This window comes from Anopheles arabiensis, chromosome 2 (genome assembly GCF_016920715.1).
Source record: "Anopheles arabiensis isolate DONGOLA chromosome 2, AaraD3, whole genome shotgun sequence".
NCBI classification, from domain to species: domain Eukaryota; kingdom Metazoa; phylum Arthropoda; class Insecta; order Diptera; family Culicidae; genus Anopheles; species Anopheles arabiensis.
In genome coordinates, this window is record NC_053517.1 from 8,547,916 (window position 1) to 8,568,391 (window position 20,476).

Sequence of the window (20,476 nt, forward strand, 5' to 3'; positions counted from 1 at the left end):
CGATCGATATTTTTCCGTCAGCGTTCGCAATATCACCTACCTTTCATCTGCGTTTGTTTTCGTATTTTCGTTCAATGGACTCTCCGCCAGTGAAACCTCCGAGAGGAGTGAAATATACCAAAGAAACGGTAAATATTCCCGATTTCATTATCCAACCGACGATTTTCCAGCAGGCTTTACCACTAGCTACAGCCACGAGTTAAAGGTTGCACGAAAAATGCTCCCTATTCCGCGTGTAAAGCCATTTTCGTGATGATGCTGTGTTTATTTTCTATAGTGGGTGGCAATCAATCAATTTGTCTGCTGCTGGTGCTAGTGGTGGTGCGTCATCTCGACCAGCGTCAAAATGGGCCAACGATAGGATGATGCATTCCGTTAGATTCCCCTGAGTGTGAGCGGTACAGCACGAGTGAGCGAAACGAAAACAAACGGTTCCACTACACAAACGGGCTACCTTCACGCACCGCAGCTGTCAAATGCACCCGTGCAATTTTGATGGAAGTTTTGTTTATTATCATAACAGTGCGTACGATTTCCACGACAAAAAGAGCTCCCAGTGGTTTTTCCCTTAATTGTGCACATTTTGCGTAAAGGCTCACATCGTATTTTCTGTGAGCCATTCTGCGTAGAACGCTGCAGGCAGTACGAACCCAAAATGGTGAGAGAACCACGTCGACCGACCGGCCACAGTTGGCTGCCTCCCTTTGTCCTCCATAGCTAGTGACATCATCTTTTTTGTGGGCAGTGCACTCGCTCGGCATAACAATTTTAGCGATAAGATAAATGTTGCTGCTTCAGTTGCCTCTTGTTTGCTTGTGCGTGTCCAATCAGCTAATCGGTTGCCTTTTCTTTACCGTCCTTCCAACAGAGCGGTTGCGGACTGCTTGTTTCCGTGATCAAAACCCTCGATGCCAGCGAAACGAACGAGCAGCGCGAGCGGGAGAAGCTCAAAATCGAGCGAGAGTTCCGCAAAACTGACCAACGGTTGAACGAGCTAGTGTCGCGCAGCGATGGCGACCTCACGCGTGTCATGCAGCTGTTCGGCAAGGTATCGACGGAAGTTACGGCCTCCCGGGAGCGGATACAGGTGGTGAAGGAAAACCTCCAGTCCTGCAAACAGTTGCTGCGCTGCCGCCGGGACGAGCTGAAGAAGCTCTACACCGATGCGATCCAGCACAAGTACGTGCTGGAGATGCTGGACCAGATCACCGAGATACGGAAGGTGCCGGCACAGCTGACCGCTTTCCTGGCAAAGAAACACTACCTGCACGCGACCAAGCTGCTGATGGCGTCGATCGAAACGACGGACGGGAAGCTGAAGGGCGTCGAAGGGTTGAACGATCTGCGGCAGGACTTTCAAAACCGGCGCCAGCAGCTGTACGGGAAGCTGCTGGAGGAGTTGAACAAACATTTGTACGTGTCCAGCACGGCGGACGTGCTGCAAAACTTCCAGCGGCAAGCGTCCGGGCGCAACAGCCAGTACACGGCCGGCACGTCACCGTTCCAGCGAAACGTGTTGCGCCGCTCGGCCGAACGCGTGGAGGCGAACACGAAAGCGCGCAAGGCGTTGTTTGAGATCTCCAAGAATGGTAAGCCCCGTTTTTTGTGTAGAAAGCGCCTGTATCTATTCCATTAATTTGCTGCTCGCTTTGCTTTTGCAGGGTTTTTGGATGTGGATAAAAGTGAAATTATCGAAGATACGGAGCTGCTAGATCCCGATGTCAATTCGTCATACTTCCTGAGTATAATTGTTGAATGTTTTGCATTGTTACAGAAAGTGCCTGAATCGATTGAGGTGAGTGAGTGAATCGATAGCTTTATCGGCTGTTGTCATCCTAATCTCGGAACTTTTTCATTCCACAGTCAATAAAAGTACAAATGCAAAGCGAACTGCTAGCTATCGTAACCAAATCAACTCAGCACATCAATTCGCTTGAGCATCTGCCGCAGACGCATCAGCAGCAGCAGCAACAGCAGACAACGCTCGGCATAACTAGCACTCCATCGTCTAGCACCGTTGCCACGTGCAACGGGACGCCCTCCGGTGCGTCCAATGCAGATCCTACCCAGCCCGCCCAACCGGTACCGATACTCGAGCTGCTCGATCTGGTGTTCAAGCAGTTTAAGCTGATCGCCAACGCGCACCAGCAAGCGCTCCGTAACTACGGAAACGTCATACAACGATACAACATTCCGCAAGTGAAGCCTTACGACATCATCGAGTACTGGGGGCAGGCCCAGGCCGTGCTCAAGCTCGTGCTTACCGATTATCTGGACATCCAGAACGACAGTGGCGACGAGGCACTGCTGTTGCGCGGCCAGTTCGCCGAGCAGTCGACGAACGTGAACGCATTCTTCAGTCGTAGAAAAACACCGGGCAAGAAGCTGCTGTTTCGCTTTGACAAATCGTCTCACACGGCCGACGCCGGCGGGCCGCAGACAGCGGATGGAGACACGGGCGGGACGAAAGAACACCGGCGCAACCTGTCGAACGTGTCCAACAGCACACCAAAGGAAGAGGCGCTGCTCAACAGCTCGGCGGTCAGTGCAAACTCGTCTCATCTGCTAAACAGCAGCTTCCATCAGCATCAGCCGTATTATTTCGGCGGGAAAGATGCTGCCGCCGAACGGCGTAAGCGCGAACGAGCGCTGGTTTGCCCGGCGGATGCGTCCCTGGTGCGAAAGATCTATCTACCGCTGATGGGATACATTCAGGAGATTGAAAGCTTTATGAAGTGCAAGTCAGGGTACGTAACGTTGGCTTATTGTTAGAAGAGTCAGTGTCTTTAATGGGATGTTTCTCTCCGTTACAGGCAACCGTGCAGCTTGAACACGTTCCTGGCAAACTACGTGAAGGACGCTTATCTGGCACGGGGCCACAATCGCAATCTGCAGTTGACGATCGAGTCGCTTTCGAAAGCACAGGACGCCTGGCGAACCATCATCAGTCCGGAGGAAATGAAACGGCTCGGCCTAACGCGTCCACTTTTGCAGAACACTCTCATCGTGGAGAATCGTTAGTATTTGTTACGTTTGTCAGATGGAATTCCGTTTATTCGATGAACACAATCATTCTCTTCCGCAGGAATTGCTGAAACGAAGAAACTCATCCAAGATCTTCCCACCTACTCCGATGAGCTGCTGAAGATGGTCTGCTCACTGCTGAAGACGTACCGCGAGACGTGCCAGGCCGCGTACCGTGGCATTGTGCAGCCAGAAACCGAGGACAAACGAATCTACAGTGTCGCCTGGCTTAAAGATGACGATATTACGCGATTTTTAAAGTACGTTTGCGCATCATCGAAACTTTGGCATCATTAACCAAGGTCTGTTTTCCTTTCCTCCCCTTTCTCAGATCGCTTCCCAACTGGACGGATCTAAAGTCATCGAACGCACGGTTGAGGCAACTGCAGCAAAAGCGCCTAATGAAGACGGAACCCTCGGAGGAGGAAAGTCCCACACAGGTGCAGCAGCGTAACGTGCGCGAGGCGGAAATGCTTACGAGCAATCTCGGCGAGGGTGGCATCTCCCAGCAAGAGATCCTGTCCGATGTGGGCGTGCTGAAGGAGCTGGCCATACTGCAGGAAAGCATGGAATGGTTTGCGAGTCGCATCACCGAGTTTGCCCACGATTTGAAGAAACCGATCGTAAACGGCCTGGTGGCGGCCTCACCGGTCACAACGCCCGGCTCTCCCTCGCCCGCCGGTACGGCAACGATTGTGAACAGTCCGGTCATAGTGAAGGACGGTATGATCAAGGTGCTGATCAATCTGGCACTGGAGTTTGAGGAGCTCGCCAACACGTGCCTGCTGGTGCTGCATCTGGAGGTGCGCGTGCAGTGTTTCCATTACTTGCGCTCGAGCCCCTCCGATCGGTACAAGGCGAACAATCCCAACAAGAACGATTCGCTCGAACCGGACGCAAAGGTGCTGAAGCTAACGAAGGTACTGTCGGACATGGACGAAGCGCTTAGCTCCACGTTGCACCCGCGGAAAACGAAGGTAAGTGAATGGAGGACTCGATCGGCAGCGCTCTTTTATAATCGTTCTTCCTTCTTTTTGCAGTACGTCTTCGAAGGGTTGGCACATCTGGCCGCCCGCATTCTCATCATGGCCGCCAACTCGATGGAATACATCGACCATTCGGGCGTGCAGCGAATGTGCCGGAATGCGCTAGCACTGCAGCAAACGCTGAGCAGCATTACGGCGTCGCGTGAAGTGGCACTGGACTATGCACGGTCCTTCTACGAAATGTTCTACCTAGATCCGGAGGTATTCATCCATCGCTTCATCGCTTTTATGACCTTATTTCACTAACCACTTTCCTTATCGCGCTTGCCTGTCGTGTAGGAAATTCTCACCTCCATCGTGGAAAAGGGCGCCCAGTTTACCGAGATGCAATACCTAAACGCGCTGCAGCTGATCTTCCGCAACCGTGGCATCGTGGATCCGGCCGTCGTCGGGACGTATCAGCAAAAGCTGTCCGATCTGCTCGGCACAAAGCCCGCCCTCGGTGTGACCGTGTGATCCGCCAATGCAAACGCAAAAGTCGAACAAAAGCATAGCAATTACTAGCAAACCTACTGCCGCGTATAGTCTACGTATGTCTGCATGCATGCAAGGAGCATTGTTGAAGCGTTTAGCAACGAATCGTCGTTCCGCACCCTGAACTTTGTTTGCACTCTGGCTAGGCGATATTTTCAATGCGTCTTTGCGAAGTGTTGTGTGCTCATTTTACGACGGTGTTAATGCTAGGGATTTTCAAATTGTAACTAAAGAAGCTTACGTGGGGGCGAGCGCCCTCGCGGTAGGAAAACAAAGCGATTAAAACATATTAAACGCAGCTGTGGCGTTTGTGTAGGTATATTGCAACAAAATAATGCGAGGTTGTTTTTTTGCTTTTAGCAGTTATCACCGGGCTTGTTAACGGTTTACGATACAGCGCCGTGCTATGATGGCAAGCATGATGTTAAGAATGCAATGCAGCGCCTAACCGCCACGTAGAAAGTATAGACATGCAAATTGTTTCTGTGTGTATGTGTAGCTAGTGTACTGTTAACTGCTTTCCCCTTCCTAACATTCCCCAGTCCTGTTGGTATGTAGTAAAACCCCCTGGATTATGCTTATCAATGTTCCGGACGGTCATCTCATCGTCTGTTGGTGTTGCGCGTCCGTTGCGCTCAGTACAGCAATGCATATCATTGACGTGGAGCTACTTCAAGTTATTTATTGTTCTAACTAACAACGCTAATCAAAAGCTATGATTAACAGCGATGTCTTAGAAAGCCATCTTGCTTTCCTTTAGTTTCACCCAGGGCACATGATTGCTAAAATAAATTTTAAAGATCTGTCACTGATTGAATTACTTACCATTGGGTTCTGCTTAGATGAAATCCTCTCTCTCCCTCTGGCTCTAAACCGTTGTCTTGGGCTGTTGCTCCCATTTGGTACGCCATCTACCAACCCGCGTACGTTGGCACCGGTAGAACGTGGTGCGAACTGACCGAATTCAGTATATAGGACAAATAAAAACAAATTCACAGCCGAAATCAAAACAGAGCACGGGTGCAACATCACTTCCTCCGAAGCGAATAAATCTATCCGAACAAACACGTGACTCGAAACTGCTGCTGCTGCTGCTGCAATGCCTCCTGCGATATCTTCCCATCGCACCATTTGCCTTTCCGTTCCGGGGAGGGGTGTTTTGTAAACAAAAGGAACAAAATTACCAATTGGATGGAGGGGGGCGGAGATACGCCATTACTACACTGTAAAGCGGGCACAGCGTGCTGACGATTGCGCCAACGTGCGCCATGCGTGTTGTGACGGTACAAAAGGTGTGCTACCGTGGCGAAAGGGAAGACATCTTTTTTGTTCTTGTTATTTTTGGATAAACACAGTACGCGGAAAGTTTTCCCCGAAACGGTGACGTTTGTTTACACTCCCACGCTGACCAGTCGCACCGTGGGGTTGGCATCTTTTGGGAATGAGCATGATGTTGGTGTAGTGGCAGTGATTGCATTCAGTTCAACTGCCAAGGTCACCAAACAATTGTTAGATGTTAAGGGAAAAAAACATATTTTTAGATTTTTTAACCACATTTCCTCATCATTTCATGTAGAATAATATTACGCCTCGATGCCTCACAGTCACAACACCCTTGCGGAGTGTGTGTGTGTTTGTTTCACACACCTTTTCTCAACCATTTCTCGAGCATCGTAAATCATCGTCCGAATCCAGATTTTCGCAAAAATGAGCCTCCATTTCCGGCCCAAATGGTACAGGGTTTTTTTTAGCAAACGCGGTTAAACGATTCCTTCAACGGAGACGGTTCTGCGGTGAAGGTTTCGTTTCCCCCAAAATACTTAAGTAAAAACATTGGGAAGGAGAGGGAAAAATAATGCCAAGGTACCACGGAACTTCAGATGAAAAATGGGTAACCATTTTTCACGCTTGTCATTTGTTGAAATGAAGAACTCGGCGGGAAATAAAGCAAGTAATTTCCTATTTTCTGGAAAGGTTTTATCTATGAAAACTGCATAATGGCAGCTTCTCTATAAATGGCATGAGCAAAGCTTCGTCGAGCGGTAAATAAACACACACAAACGCTGCTGATTTATGATGAAGTCGTTCATAAATACAAACATTAGACCCATCTGGAACGCGCTCATCAGTCGTGCTTTTCATCCTTTCTGCATTTTTAATAATTTCCAATGCACCATATTTACTACACCGTACCAAGTGTGTCAATGGCGTTCGCTTTTGATTTACTGTTAATCGAACAGGTTGGATTGATTTCCTACTCGTCGTTTGCTTGTTTTTTTTTTTTTGCTCAATTCCATTCCTTTCACTACACTCACTTCATCAGGCGCAAAACAAGCGCCGGAAATGCAGCGAGAACTTGTACAAACGAACGCGAGCGCACCGAGAGATGGGTGAAGGAATTGGAAAGACCGTTCGTTTAATTTTTCCACCTGGCAGCGGGATCGACCAGTGTTGTCCATCAAGCAATCGGTAATCAACAGCCGGGGAACCGGCTGTGAAGCGCCGCCCACCGGCACGTGGTGGAAATGGGTGGAAGGAATGAGTAAAATAAATTTTACATTTATACCATTGCTGTTGAAAGTTGGATGGTAAAGTTTCCTCCACAGCTGTTCGGCCCTTGTTCTGCTTTCTGCTTCCCTTGCTCACCGTTTTGAAAATGTATGCACGTTTTTTTTCTCCTCATTTCTTCTGGTGAGATGATGTCCTGTGCGTCGAACTTCGTCGGAGCGAAATCAAATACTTCATATTTAAATTAAGCTTTTGTTTCCGTTTTTTCCACTGTTTCCGTTTTTGCTCCACTATTACAGGGAAAGGGGATTATGAGAGTAGGAAAGTGGTGGTGGAAAGCAAATAAATTTTAATATTTGACATACTGGATGGATTATTCCAGTTAATGTTTACAGTATAGGTGGCAAAATTAATCATTTTTACGTTTCTTAAATATTCCTAATCAATATTTATAATTTTACGTCTTTCATTTAAGATATTTTTGCATCAAATACAGCATTTAAAATACACAAGAATTCATAATAGAAACAATCCATTAAAAAGACGAACTAATTGCTTCTTGATGTTGTTACAAAGTGTCTTCTCCATCTCCAAAACAGATCGAATTTCTCTCTCGCTGCACCCTTTTTCTACTGAATCCTGTCCAAAACTCCCTCCACCCTTCAATTACAACAACCCAGAAAAATGAAGCAATTATCTAGACACCAGACTGGAACGCTTGCAGCAGAGGGGTTAAACCACAGTCAACCACCACGCACCCCTGTCCGTGTCCCAATAGGGGTGTGCAAATGGGAATCAATTTAGTGTGCAATTATTACTTTCACGCGCATTTTCCCCCGTCCCATAAAGCGTACACTTTATGACTCTCAAGCACACACACACTCAGGCTTCGGTGCAGCAGTAGATTAAAGAGTCTAAAAGGACTACTCGCACATGCCCGGTTTGCAAATGTGGCACCAATTTGCTTAAACCAATAAATAACCTGGTAGAAGATCCTGCGTGTTCGTATGCTTGTGATGGTTGGATAAAAGCACAAAATATTTTTAAAATAAGACTTTTGCTTTTTTTTCCTAGCAGAACCGGCCCCGTGTACACACTATCTACACGCACAATCTGAAGGAGGTCGCGATGATCCTACATAAACACATAAAATATGCTCCCTATGCCTACACGTCCCGTCGGGTGCTTTTACGACAGGACTCTCATTCTATTGCAGATCGGTTCGATTTTGGCTCAGGGGGAGAAAGAAAAGAGAAACCTTTCAGGGGCTATTATTTATTTGCCTTCGTTCGTTTGTTGTTGTCTGTTTAGTTGGATCAAATTTTGGCAAGGTGCCTCCTATAATGTGTTTAAACATCCTTCGTCGTTCGATCCTTTTTTTTGCTGTTTGCTGTTTGTGCATTGAACTGAAAAAGCAGTTTCAGCGATGAAGAGCGTTTGAAGCTTGACCATGGATCCCATAAAACAGCAGGTGTCTCTTGCAGAGAGGTTGGTTAGGACGAAGAAGCATAAAAGGACATTAGAAAGAAGAAGCTCTGTTCTCGGATCTTCCATGTGTCTTCTATGTATTTGAAGTTGAGCTTCAAGCTACACCACTGTTCATTTATTTTGAAACTCTTCACTCGTCACTCATTACAAAATAAATTACTCTTTATTATTTAAATCTCAGTCATAGAAAATGGAAAAGAAGTGTGCTAATGCTTACAATTACCACGCCATTCTGGATCCTGCCGTTTCCCCCCACAGACGCGCACAGCATAATTTAAACATTATCTTTCATCAACTTCATGAGAATCAACTGAGCACCAACTTTAGGTAAGAGGAGAGCTGGAACGAGAATACGAAATGGACTCTGACTCTTGGGCCACGTGTGAAGATTCACCACTGCATTAATGATGCACTTTCTCACCGTTCCAGCAAAAACCGTCACTCCACGCTTAACGCCACTTACCCGTGCTGAGGACGTTGATAACATTTTAATTAAATTCATTGCCATCCGTCGAGGGAAGCTCGCCTTGCTGCCTCTTTTATACGGATTGTGCACTTGTTCATTTACATTCGTCTTCAACTCAAGTTGCACTCCGAAAACCAGATCCACGTGTGAAATGTGTTTTCCAAAGCAGCACGTGTTCGTTTGGAGCGTTTTGAAATAAAAACGGGCGTCAAGAGGATGGCCTACTGCGCCTTGCGTTGAAAAGACACAACCCGCTGGTAGAAGGCCCTACCCAGTTACGGAGCAGCAGGCCGTGCCGTTTTTTCCAAGAACACCTCAACGGCTGTTTGAAATTCAACAAGGAGAAAGGGTGGCGGAAAAAAGGCCCAGAACACGCATAAAAAAGGAACAGGTAGCGCACACGGGCTACCTGCTGCGGGCTTCTTCTACGCCGAAAGTATGTAACTGTGTCAGAATGCATCCTCCTGGGAGCAAAGGAAGGATTTGTCGCCGAAAACGGAGAACAAGAAATGCCACTTTCTCGCCCAAAACCCAACTCGCTCGCAACGTATCGCTCCCCTGCGTATTACGCAAAAGGCGTGTGGCGTTCCGTTAGTACGCCATTGACCTACTGCTGCTCTCTTCAGTGACGTGAGTTCAATGTCCCCCGAAACGTGGCGACAGCTTCCTTTCCACAAGGCACACGTGGAATGTGATAAAATGTTACTTTAGCAGCCCGGTTGTTGTTGAAGCACTGGTCGGTAATTAAATCAGGCAACAAAGGTTGCAAAAGCCTCGCAACCACCGAAAGAGATTGCAGCATTCTAATTGAAAGAAAGGGGTCAGTGCATGCGGAGCAAATTTGCCCAAGAAAAAGGGTTGGACGGGGTGCAGCATAACTTGTAATTAGTAGCAATTATGTCGTTTTATGCGACTGAACCGGCTTAACAGGAGACCAACGCGGGACCACATCAAGGCGATGGTGAAAGATGCCATCGGGACGACGCCGTTCGTTCACGTTGCACGGGAAGGAAGAAGTTTTACGCATCACCGAAAGGACAGTAATGTCACTCCTGTCACCAGGTACAACCAACCAATGCCATTGTAATCTGAATCTCTGGAAGCCTTTGGAAGAACATGCTCTTGAAGAATGAATGAAGGGCGACAGGAACGAAACGGACGGTAATTGATGTGGTCGCGGCTCGTTTTTTGGCAACTTTTTTTTGCAAAATGGCAAAGCTGGAGATTGTAACAGGATCCTTTAGCTGCATGCGTGTCAGCGAGAGGCGTCGTGGAGAACTTTTCAGCACAATTTACTCGACTCGTACTCAGTAGAAGCCACAGAACTGCAAAGCAAACGGGTTGACGAAAGTTGATGCGTAATTATACGTGGGAATATCTGGGCACTCTGCAAGACCTCCTTTAGGGTTGTTATTGGATGAAAAAGCTAATTTTTAGGTGATTATTTCAGCACAAAAAAGATCATGTAAGGTGTGTTTTAACATATAAAATGGACTTTGTCAATATTCTATCAAATGGTTGACCAAGCTGAATAAAATTACGAATTCCATTGAATATTGTGCACACATACAGTATCCAATCCGTTTGAATTCATTCCCACTCAGTAATTGAACGACTAATCTTTATTCTACTTTTGTTTCAACGAATCCAATACCACCTCTCCTGAATCGATTGGTTAATGCATATGCAAATGGGTGTATATTGTACCCTACAACTTTCGGCCGAACTCCAACACCAAAAAGTTGCTGAAAATACCCCAAACCCTCCTGGAAACGAAGCAAATCAGCGGCAATTTAACAGATGGCGAAATTCTCGCCCCGGTTATCCCCACTCCCTGCACTTTCTTCCCCTCAGCCCAACTGCCAAACCAACGTTCATCGGATCCCAGAGCGGAACAAGGTTCAAGGATTCGTTCGAACGACCGACCGATCCGATATGCCGGATTTTGCTCCATACCAGGGCAGGATGCAAAATGCAGAATGAATGCGCATGAACCTGAACTCCCGGCCGGTTTTGTTCGTGTTTTAGGTGGGCGTTCGGTGCCGTTTCTAACGTCAAGGATACCGCTTGCAAAAAAAAGTCCGATTTGGAGCTTAGGGCTGAAGGCAACAGTAAAACAAAGGAGACCTTTTTGCGCTCATCTTCCAACCGGACCGGCGAACCGGCAGTTCGGGGTACCGGCCCGAACACGCGTCCTTGTCGTTTCGGTTTGTTTACCGACAACAAACCGCTCCCGCGGTACCGATGCTTGTCGGATTGTAGTGCGGCAAGCATAAAAGCGTGAACGCCAAGCATAAGCATAATGTGAGCCGTCGGGTTGCCCGAACGCGTCGCGCAAAAACATCGCCAGCATGGTAGGCGGCGGGTGATGAGAAGCGGAGAGAACGAGAGAGAGCGCGCGCGCCATTCGAAGCGTTGAGAGAGCGTTGCGAGCGACAAGCAGTGTGCACTGTGCAGGTGCAGGATGGACATAACGTGTACGGGGTTGTAAAATAATATCCAAAAGAAAAATTATATTATTGTTTGTGTAATTTAAAATTATTTTTTTAAATTCATCGAATTTGTTATATATTTCAGCAAACAATGGTTCATTTCAATTAATTTAAGATGTTGTTTCTATGGCGAATAAGTGCGCTAAAAGGCATTAATTTGTGCTGCACCCCTACAATTTTATTGTCAAAAAGCCTCGTACCGCACACCAAACTCCAATTCTAGCCAATCGCCAGCAAACGGCGTACCCATTGTGCGACGTCCGTGCGATGTTCTATGCTCTCGCCCCGATGCTCACGCACGCTTGCTTTCATTCTTCGGTGGAAACCCCTCGTGAGCGGGCGTGCAAAGTGCAAAGCGCATTTTCGCACCCACACAGCGTATTCCGTCGTCCTTCTTTTCACAAAAGGTATCTTCATCGTTTGGTGTATCTCCCTCTGTGTATGTGTTTGGGTGAGTGAGTCAGTGAGTGTGCAATTGCCGGTGGCTGCCTCTTCTGCCGGCCGCATTTGTGTTTGTGTGCGCGCGCGCTTCTTGCCGTTCAAGCGAAATCAACGCATCCTTTGATTCGTGCACAGTGTGTGTGTGTGTGTGGGTGTGTGTGAGAGTGTGTTGTCATTCTGTCACGACGCAAAAGGATTCCAGCGAACGCGCGGACACATTCCTTTCCCCCCGGCAGTGGGGCAAGATTTGTTTCCGCGTGCGTTTTTCTGCCACGATTCGGCATCCGCCTGATGGAATGTATATTCCTCGCAGTAGGCGGACAAGGGCAAAGCAGCAAAGAGGATGTGCGCTAACAGGATGCAAACCTGAGCGGGTCGTGTGTGCTGTGTGTTTATGGTTGTAAAGCAAAGAAGTGCAAAAAAAACGGAAATATCGTTATATTAGCCCTATCGTTTGATGGGAAACGTTGTGCCGTGAATCGTTCGTGGCGCTGGCAAAGCGCCGAAGCGAAAAAATGTGTGAAAAATATTTACGCCAACGCGTAAACATTTCCCCTTTTCGGCCTGCAAAAGATTATGCAAATGTTATGAGTGATTTTCCTCCGAGCCGAATTGAGTGAAGTCAAGCTGACAACAAACTGAGGGAAACGCGTCTTGCTTTCGGTTGTTCAGCGGTGTGAAGTTTTCAAACTCAGCTCCCAGTTGTGTATGGAAACGGACGCAGCATTGGCAACCACCATCCCCCGAAAAAAGTGTACCACACAAAACACGCTGAAATAAACCTCTACAGCATTCTCAAGACGGCAGAAAACTGGAAAGTTGCCTCATTTTCTGCTCCGATGCACCTGATCGCTCGAAAGGAAGTTTACATCCAATTTCCAAACGCCCCGGCGACGGAAACGGCGGCAGTGGCACAGTGGTGTGCTATATAACGATGGTGGTGTGTGCTTTATGCTGAAGTTTGGCCGTTGCCATGTGCTCGCGGGTTGCTGTGTTAGCGAAAGTGGCCCCAGGATCGACCCAGGAAGGGCTTGTGTCCTGTGTCAAGTGTTCTAGTGTTTTGCGATTTTGTTTGACACCGGGTGCTGACCTTCGGAGAATCGATTTTCTTTCCTCCCCCTTTCTTTGCAGGTGGCATATAGACCGCAACACCTTCCCCCGCTGGGTTGCTACACCCTTTTGGAAGCGAGGAAGCGTCACGTGCGTCAATGTGCGTCATCGTGTAGTGAGTTTGTTGCAGTTGTTTTGCAGAACGGAAGCGAACAAGAATATCGGCTACCGTGCACAAGTGTCGGTTACAATCAAGTGAAGGTATCGTAATTAGCGTGACCATTACAGGTACGTGCGATTGTGAGCGTGAAAACTGGAGATTAAATAATTTAGTGTGTTTTTTCGGCAATCTGAATTGTCTTGAAGAGGAAAACAGTGTAATAAACCTCTTAAAAGGTAATAAGCGTGAAGCTCTAAGTGCGTGTGTGATTTTGAATGTTTGTGCAAGAATTAGAGTCCTTATTGTAGTAGGTATACGTTAGTGAATGATTGACACGTGAAAAGGTTAAAAAGAGTGCTACAAAAAGTGTTGCTATAAGACTATGGTACTCTTTTCGTTAACTTAAAAAATAACGTAAGTAAATGTAGTTTTTTTCTTTAATAGACCCTATTGAAATCGTAATTTAATTCCATGTTGACAACATCCTTCATGCCATCAAACTATTCAGGTCTAATTTTAACCAAGGTCATTAAATGCATTTTGAAATCCACGAGAAAAAAATAAACCACGTTGACATTGCACGGTTTTAATTATGCGTCCAAAAATAGCTCAATCATCCAGTGCCAAATCTTTTCCCACGAATACTGTCGCCTTCCTCAATATTTTTTTTAATTCAATTTCAACTGCACTGAAATTGCAAATTTATGTTCCAGTGTCATAAAATGCTTCAATTGAATGGAGCCATACAAAACACAGATTCGATTTATTGCTTCCCATTTTAATTAAATGTGTATGATAATCCCTTCGCATGAAATTGCCCCACTGTGAAGCGTGTGTTACGTTTAACTGCCAATAAACACAAGCTGTAACAACACAAAACTTGTCAACTGCGAACATAATTGGACTTCTCTCGGGAAGTATTAAATACAAATTGAAACGTTAATGGGCACTGAAAATGTGTGGAAAATGATGAATTTTTAAACTCTATTCGGCATCAGGCTTCGGACATGATGTCATAAATTATTCTGATCGGATTTCGTTTTTTCCGCTCATTAACAACAATTTCTGCTGCACATTCAGAAGACATATAAATATTGTACCTGAAAATGCTCTCAATGCTGTCAAATTCCAATTAATTTCATTCATAGAATTATTCACACTGTGCATAACGTATAAGCTCTTAATTCGTGGGAAAATGTTTTATTCCCCTACCAACTCGTCCCAAACCAGTTCGGTTGCTGGCAAAAGAAAACAACACCGTACAATAATTAGGTCAGAAATGTGTTCCAAACCTTCATCCTTCGTCAGGTGAGAGGGCTTCATCGAATTCATCATTCGCAGCATCACACCATCAGCTTCCGTGCGAAAGGTCTATTAAGCTGACGAAACCACTTTCCGGTAATAGTGTCCCTATTCGCAGGTGTGGCCAATGATCTCGCAGTTGCCTTCTGCACGCCCCGCTGGATTCATTTCCTCCTAAATTCCATCGGTAAATTATATCAAGCCACTCAGGGACGATATTACTGGCGAGGTTTCGGTTACGGTGTTGTTTTTACTTCCTTCCATCCATCCACCTGACCGGGATGACGCATTCCTTCGCACGGATGACGATTCAGCGTAATTCCGTGACTGATTGGACTGAATAATTTATCTCTCCTGACTCTCTTTTTCTCTATGTGTGTGAATCTATTGTTTGTGGATGTAAACTTTTCTCTCTTCAAGGGGAGGCGGTGTTGACGAGCAAAGGATTTGCTGGAAGAGATTACGAAATTTAGACAATACTTTAACAAAAAGCAAATTTGAATTCCGACAACATTCCCCTGAGAGAACCAAGCAGGGCTGCCGAAGTGTAGCAAATAAAAAAGCAAATAAAATATTTGTTTGCTTGGAAACCGTAAGACACACCCACACACGTCCACTTGCTAATAGTTCGGTGGAAAACTAGTCCCAGGGTTCCATTATGCCTTCATGTTGAAGCCGATTACTCACCCTACCTACGCCACTGTCCACTGTCCTCAGCTCAACGTCAGGCAGAATCTTCTCAACCCGTCTGATGTTTGCTGGCAAAACAGAGACTCCCACACACTCCCAAATTGTCCGAATGAAAGGAGTCACTAGCAAAATGTTACCATTCGGTGTGCTCCATTGAAAGGGAAAATAACACCCGACATACACATACACACACATAAAAGGGTATCACACGGAGTATACCGGAGGCTCCAACAAAACAATCCAAAAAAAAGGCCCATGAGTCCGAAGCGTGCGCTGGATGAAATCTTTCCACGTGCAGGAAATTGGTCCGGCAGATTGGTACTCCGGCCTTTGGAGGTGTGGAAGTATAGGCACAAAAAATAAAAGAACCCCAGAACGAGCTTCACTATTGCAATCACGTACCGGCACTTTTACATGTGTTTCATTAGCACGTCGTCGTCGTCGTGCAGGCTGCAAGGCAATAGTGCTTTAACCCGGTGTTACGGGGAAGGAAGCTTAGAGGCCCATTCGGTGAGCCACGGTACTGTCATAGTTTTTACCATCATTAGCTACCATTTACCCTGCTTGCGCGTGTGTGTGTGAAGGCGCTGTGGGAAGCGCTTTTCTTTACGGGAGGCTTTTTTTCCCGCGCCCGCCGATCGGTCTCTGCTGATAACTGTGCAGGCAGTATTGGATAAAACAGGAGAGCCAATCATGTTACTGGCGATAAGGCGGTACAAAGAGGATGACGGTGATGATGATGATGAGCAGTGAGCGGTGAACGACCGAAAAATGCGAATAACAACTTTTAACAGTTCGTACCGAACAGGCAGACGAAGGATTTTCTTAGCGTGATTCCGCGCTGGATCAGCGAAATTTACGATTCACATTACGCGCTAATGATTATCTTCGCAGCCGATAAGGGAAATGCGTGAAATCAAGTTATGGTTATGGCACGAGCATTGATATCATTTTGGTGGCTTTAATTGAACGTGAATTCAACGTGCTCATCTTTCAACAACCTATGAGAAAGTGAATTACACTGCATACTGCAAAAAGAGGCACACAAAGTTGTTTAGAACAAGAAGGAGCAAGCACAAAATATTTAAAAAAAAATCCTTCCAATCGGGTTTACACCATTGAAACAGCAACAAATAACTTGAGCTTTGCATAATCGATTCGCAATTAGTTGATTTGAATATTGTTCGTTTTGATAGTTAATACAACAAAAAGCTCAATAATCTTCCCCTGCAACGCTTCGCATGAAATTATTTAAATTGCTTTTGTTCCACCGTTTAGGCTTTGTTGTTATACTGGGCGAACGCTTTTGTATGGAAATTCAATCCCCCACAACAACCATTTAGGATGGTCAGCAATTTAATTCCATTTAATACATCCTAGTTTGCTATACGGTCCAATCGTGCCTTTTGAAAAATCACAAAAAACATCCTTGCCACTAGCAAAAACTAATTAGTTTACATTTTATATTCCAATCCAGGGGATTCTCGAATTGTACAGGATTCAGTTTTTATGTACACATTCGGGTGTTTTTTAAGCTAAAAAGCAATGAACGTACAAAAAATAACGATATTCAACAGCCTTCATGCACCCACAGTTAGGCACCGATTATATCCGCCCAACTGGTTCGCAACATATGCATAGGACGCTAAAAACAAAACGGAAACAAATTTGCAGCCAAGCTCCAAACACCGGAATAATGCATCTGCATCTGCCCGTATGTCTGCCCGTACCTCTCGTTGCATTTTGCTTCGTAGCGGAAACCATCTAAAAAGTGCCACAATGTACGTACATTATCAGGACAGTAAGCTTTTGCGCAACCCGTCCTGCCGTCTGGGTGGAAGGTTTTTCGATCACACAGCAGAGTGCCTGTGTTTTGTTCGTGAAAATGCTTTCGATAGGCGGATTATCGTTGGCATGGAATTTAACAAATGGATGAATAGTATCACTCGTGGACAGTGTGCTGCAAAGCTTCCACGCCTGAAGGTATACACTCTTTGTGTCGCTGTGCTCTTATTGGCCGCGCTGAACGTGCCTGTTAGCAGAGCGTGGAATGCATTCCTGCGCGCAGGGAAAAGGAATGGAAGAGAAGTACTGTGACAAGCTGAAGCCGATCGAGACATCGCTTTAAATGTGACTAATTAAACTCCCGCTGACAACTGCCTTCCTCCCTCCGCCAACACGAGCTGTTATCAATTGTTGCGCTCTGTTTGTTGAAAGGCTAAGCTGAGCTAATTTCAACATTTTGCATCATTAAGTGAAGTATGCGGCCGGGAGTTGAGTGCAATTTTGCGTTGCTGAAGAATTAATCAATTCTGCTATCGATGTAGTGCTTTTGAGTACGCTTTCACTGCAGCCTAAAGAGCACGTTACAGAAAGCGCAATGCATACATTTAGGCGCAAGTATGTTGCAATAAGTTGCACTCTAAGCCATTCATTCGGGCACTAATGGTTTTTGTATTTTTTCAAAAGCTTGTTCGAGATGGTCCACCCCAAAAACAGTCTGTAGGTTGTTTTTGACGTTGCAAAAGGGTCATGCCATGACTTGCCCCACGCGCGAACCGAACATCAACGATGACGGTGATTCCACGCGATAGTGCAACAGCACAATAGCGTCAATGATAGAGAATGCAACATGAATGAAACATCCTCCCTCAGTGGCCCGTACCCGAATGGCTCCACCGTAAGCTCCGATATCGAAAAGCATCCTGAATCTAAATGGAGAAGTGTCCAGCAATCGGAACCTTCTGGGAGATATTCGTGTTTTTGCCACCTTTCCGTTGCAAAGTCACGCAAAAAACTGCCACCCTGCCAAAGGCCTGTTTGTCCCGCTTCGTTTGCGTTTGTTTTTGGAGTTTTCATATTGAGCAAATGAATGACCATCGAACGGGCAGGAAACATACGACCACTCCGATGGGTAAAATTGCAGCCAGTGCCATTATCGATCGGTCCTGACTTCCGGCAACGTTCTGCCATGACTATGTTGCATCTGGAAATAGACGAGCAGCATTGTTTTGTGTTTGATCGTAGGGTCGGATACTGGCCTCCGGCATGTGGCAAGCATAAAGGTGTGAATATTTGCGAATGTGAGCCCACCGTTGTTGCTGGTACACGCGATGGTTTTGGCTTTTAGCATGAAAGTCATGCATTTTCCAGCTCATCGACAGCGACTATTCCGCTGGCGTGCGAGGGTTGTCACTTTAAAAGCATGAAACAACAGCAAACGCATACTACGCTTGCCTAGTAATTATTGCTAACCTCTTCCATTGAAACATAAGTCCAAAAAAACAGGAAAGTTATTTCGTTGTTTGAAATATTTAATCCTTTAATCCTGAAGCCCCTGCTTGCTCTGAAGTTTCTCTTCCCTACAAATTGGTTTCTGATGGCAGCGGAGTAGAATAATTGATCAATTTCCGTTCAACCATGAATCACTGGCAACTCCCTATGGTCGGTCGCAGTGCGTTTGTCCATGTGGAGCCACCTTTTTCCCTTTTCGCCGGATGTTGTATCTAAATTGAAATCTAAATTGAACCAACAATTAGTGATTAGCAGATTAGTGTCAACGGGTTGTATGAAATATGATTAGTTTCACCTCTAGTGTGTGACCTGATTTTGAAGTGTGTTTTTTTGTTATTTTGGAGTTTATTTCTCTTTATTCTTTTTTATCAAACCGTACGTTTAAAAAAGCCTTTAAATCATCTAAAACAAACTGAAACATTCCAACAATTTTGTTTCATTCCCTTTTTCACCAACTTAGCGTAAAATAATAATAATTCCACAATACTGCACCGATCAACTCAGACCCACTATGATTATCTTCACTTCCTCACATTTTCCTCATAGCTTTCAATTCTGTTGACTACGTACTCCCCAACTCACACTGTCGTCCACTGTTCGGCAGCCAAGTTCGGCCGAAAATCCAGATTATCCGACAAGAATAGCCAAACCAATTTTTCGCACGCTCAGCTCCCCAAAAGCAAACCGAGAAAGGCTAATGTTCAATGATGCTTTTCCGTTTATGCTGGGTACCACGGCTGTGGAAATCGCTGCTTCCGTAATTCTTCCGTATCTAGAAAACGTAAACGTTTCTCCTCTGGACGTTGGTTTTGGACGATCCCGCTACTTGATGATGTTCGCGCTCAATGCTTCTCTGGTGTGTCTATCGATTTTTATATCTACAGGAAAAAAAACATCATTTTCAGAATGCCAATTCCTCGATCTTCTTAAAATGCTCCTGCCGTAGTCATGACAGAGTTTGTGTGAGGTTTCCGATTGCTATCTTCTTTTTACACCGATCTTCCTCGAATCGATTCAATCGATTAGGATATATTGTGTCTTGCTTGTCCGATTTTTCGAGTTGTTTTGCAAAATGGCCACAGAGAACCTTTGGGCACTGTGGTGCTACCCGTGTATCTATCCTCCCAAAGTTCTGTGCTCAAAACTCTGAGCCCTCTTTCAAGCGTCCTATTTTTTATCCCTTGAATAAATATTTGCAATCTGCACATTTTCCCGAACGTCGTTTCTTTTCGTGCCGAAAACTAGACACACACAGCACTACTACCACTGCCCTATTCTACAAATCGAACCCGCAGCGCCTGCGATAAGGGAATGGGAAAAAACTTTCCCGACACAGCAAAGAAAAAACAAAACACAACACAAACACCACCATGCTGCTTCCATGGAGCGTACCGAGACCAAGCGTTCGCAATTTCACACGTTGCACAAATGTTGCACACTTTTCAAAATTATGTTTCCCGGCCTTTCCCGGGGTCGTATTGTGCCACCCGCCGAAAATGATTCACCGGTCACGAACGACAAACGAGCGACCAGCATTTCCACCGCACCCGAAATCCTCGCTAATGATGAAACCCCTTTTTTATTATTTTTGTTTGCCAAAATGTGCTGCCATGCTCACGTGCTGGGTGGTTTAATTCATCTTCGTATGTTTTTGTACACAATATATTGCATTGTGCACGACCAATGCTTATAGAATCTAACCCTAACGACGGTTTTTCGCACTAGCCTCCGGTACTCTGGTACCGTGGATTAAATTATCTTTGCCCGAGCTAGTTGAGCCCTTTTATGTTTTCTAAGCTTCGGCTGCAAAGGACACCGTATGATACATAGTCACGCACACACTTCTTTGCTAGCATAGCGTACAACATTCAACAAAAACCAAAAAAAAAACTTCCCAATTCACCTCACACGTGTGTCTCAAAGCGTAATGGCTAATGTTGAAATAAAAACGTCCAAAGAAGGAAAATTAAATTCGTTGCACCTTGTTCTGCCACCAGGCGTGGATCGAGAATGTGAGCAAAAAAACACACACAAAAATATC

The 20,476-nt window shown here is 45.8% G+C and overlaps 2 protein-coding genes across 7 annotated transcripts in view; both read left to right on the forward strand.

Moving 5' to 3' along the window:
• The first annotated feature begins 47 nt into the window (after positions 1–47).
• LOC120894922 (exocyst complex component 4) lies at positions 48–5,554 on the forward strand. Of its 2 annotated transcripts, none has more exons than XM_040297814.1 (9): positions 48–128; positions 869–1,589; positions 1,662–1,795; positions 1,864–2,747; positions 2,814–3,016; positions 3,086–3,284; positions 3,356–4,001; positions 4,065–4,271; positions 4,350–5,554. In XM_040297814.1, the coding sequence occupies exons 1-9, from the start codon at positions 75–77 to the stop codon at positions 4,524–4,526; spliced, it is 3,225 nt and encodes a 1,074-aa protein (XP_040153748.1). In that variant the 5' UTR covers positions 48–74; the 3' UTR covers positions 4,527–5,554. The 2 variants fall into 2 exon arrangements, with proteins under 2 accessions (XP_040153748.1, XP_040153749.1); XM_040297815.1 differs by lacking the exon at positions 48–128 and adding an exon at positions 493–658.
• Positions 5,555–11,673: 6,119 nt separating this feature from the next.
• The window catches only part of LOC120906142 (protein tincar), a 91,132-nt gene continuing 82,329 nt past the window's right edge, over positions 11,674–20,476 (forward strand). For 2 of the 5 annotated variants that reach the window (XM_040317618.1, XM_040317647.1), the window contains exons 1-2: positions 11,674–11,905; positions 13,071–13,563. The gene's annotated coding sequence lies outside the window, so the exon portion shown is untranslated. Of the gene's footprint in view, positions 11,950–12,175; positions 12,337–13,070; positions 13,564–20,476 lie in introns of those variants that run through there. The other 3 variants (XM_040317626.1, XM_040317634.1, XM_040317643.1) reach the window with 3 other exon arrangements.

Coding starts and splice junctions, on each gene's coding strand:
- LOC120894922 (XM_040297814.1), top strand. CDS start 75: ATGGACTCTCCGCCAGTGAAACCTCCGAGAGGAGTGAAATATACCAAA. Junction 2,748..2,813: donor TTTATGAAGTGCAAGTCAGG/GTACGTAACGTT, acceptor TCTCCGTTACAG/GCAACCGTGCAGCTTGAACA. Junction 4,002..4,064: donor TGCACCCGCGGAAAACGAAG/GTAAGTGAATGG, acceptor TTCTTTTTGCAG/TACGTCTTCGAAGGGTTGGC.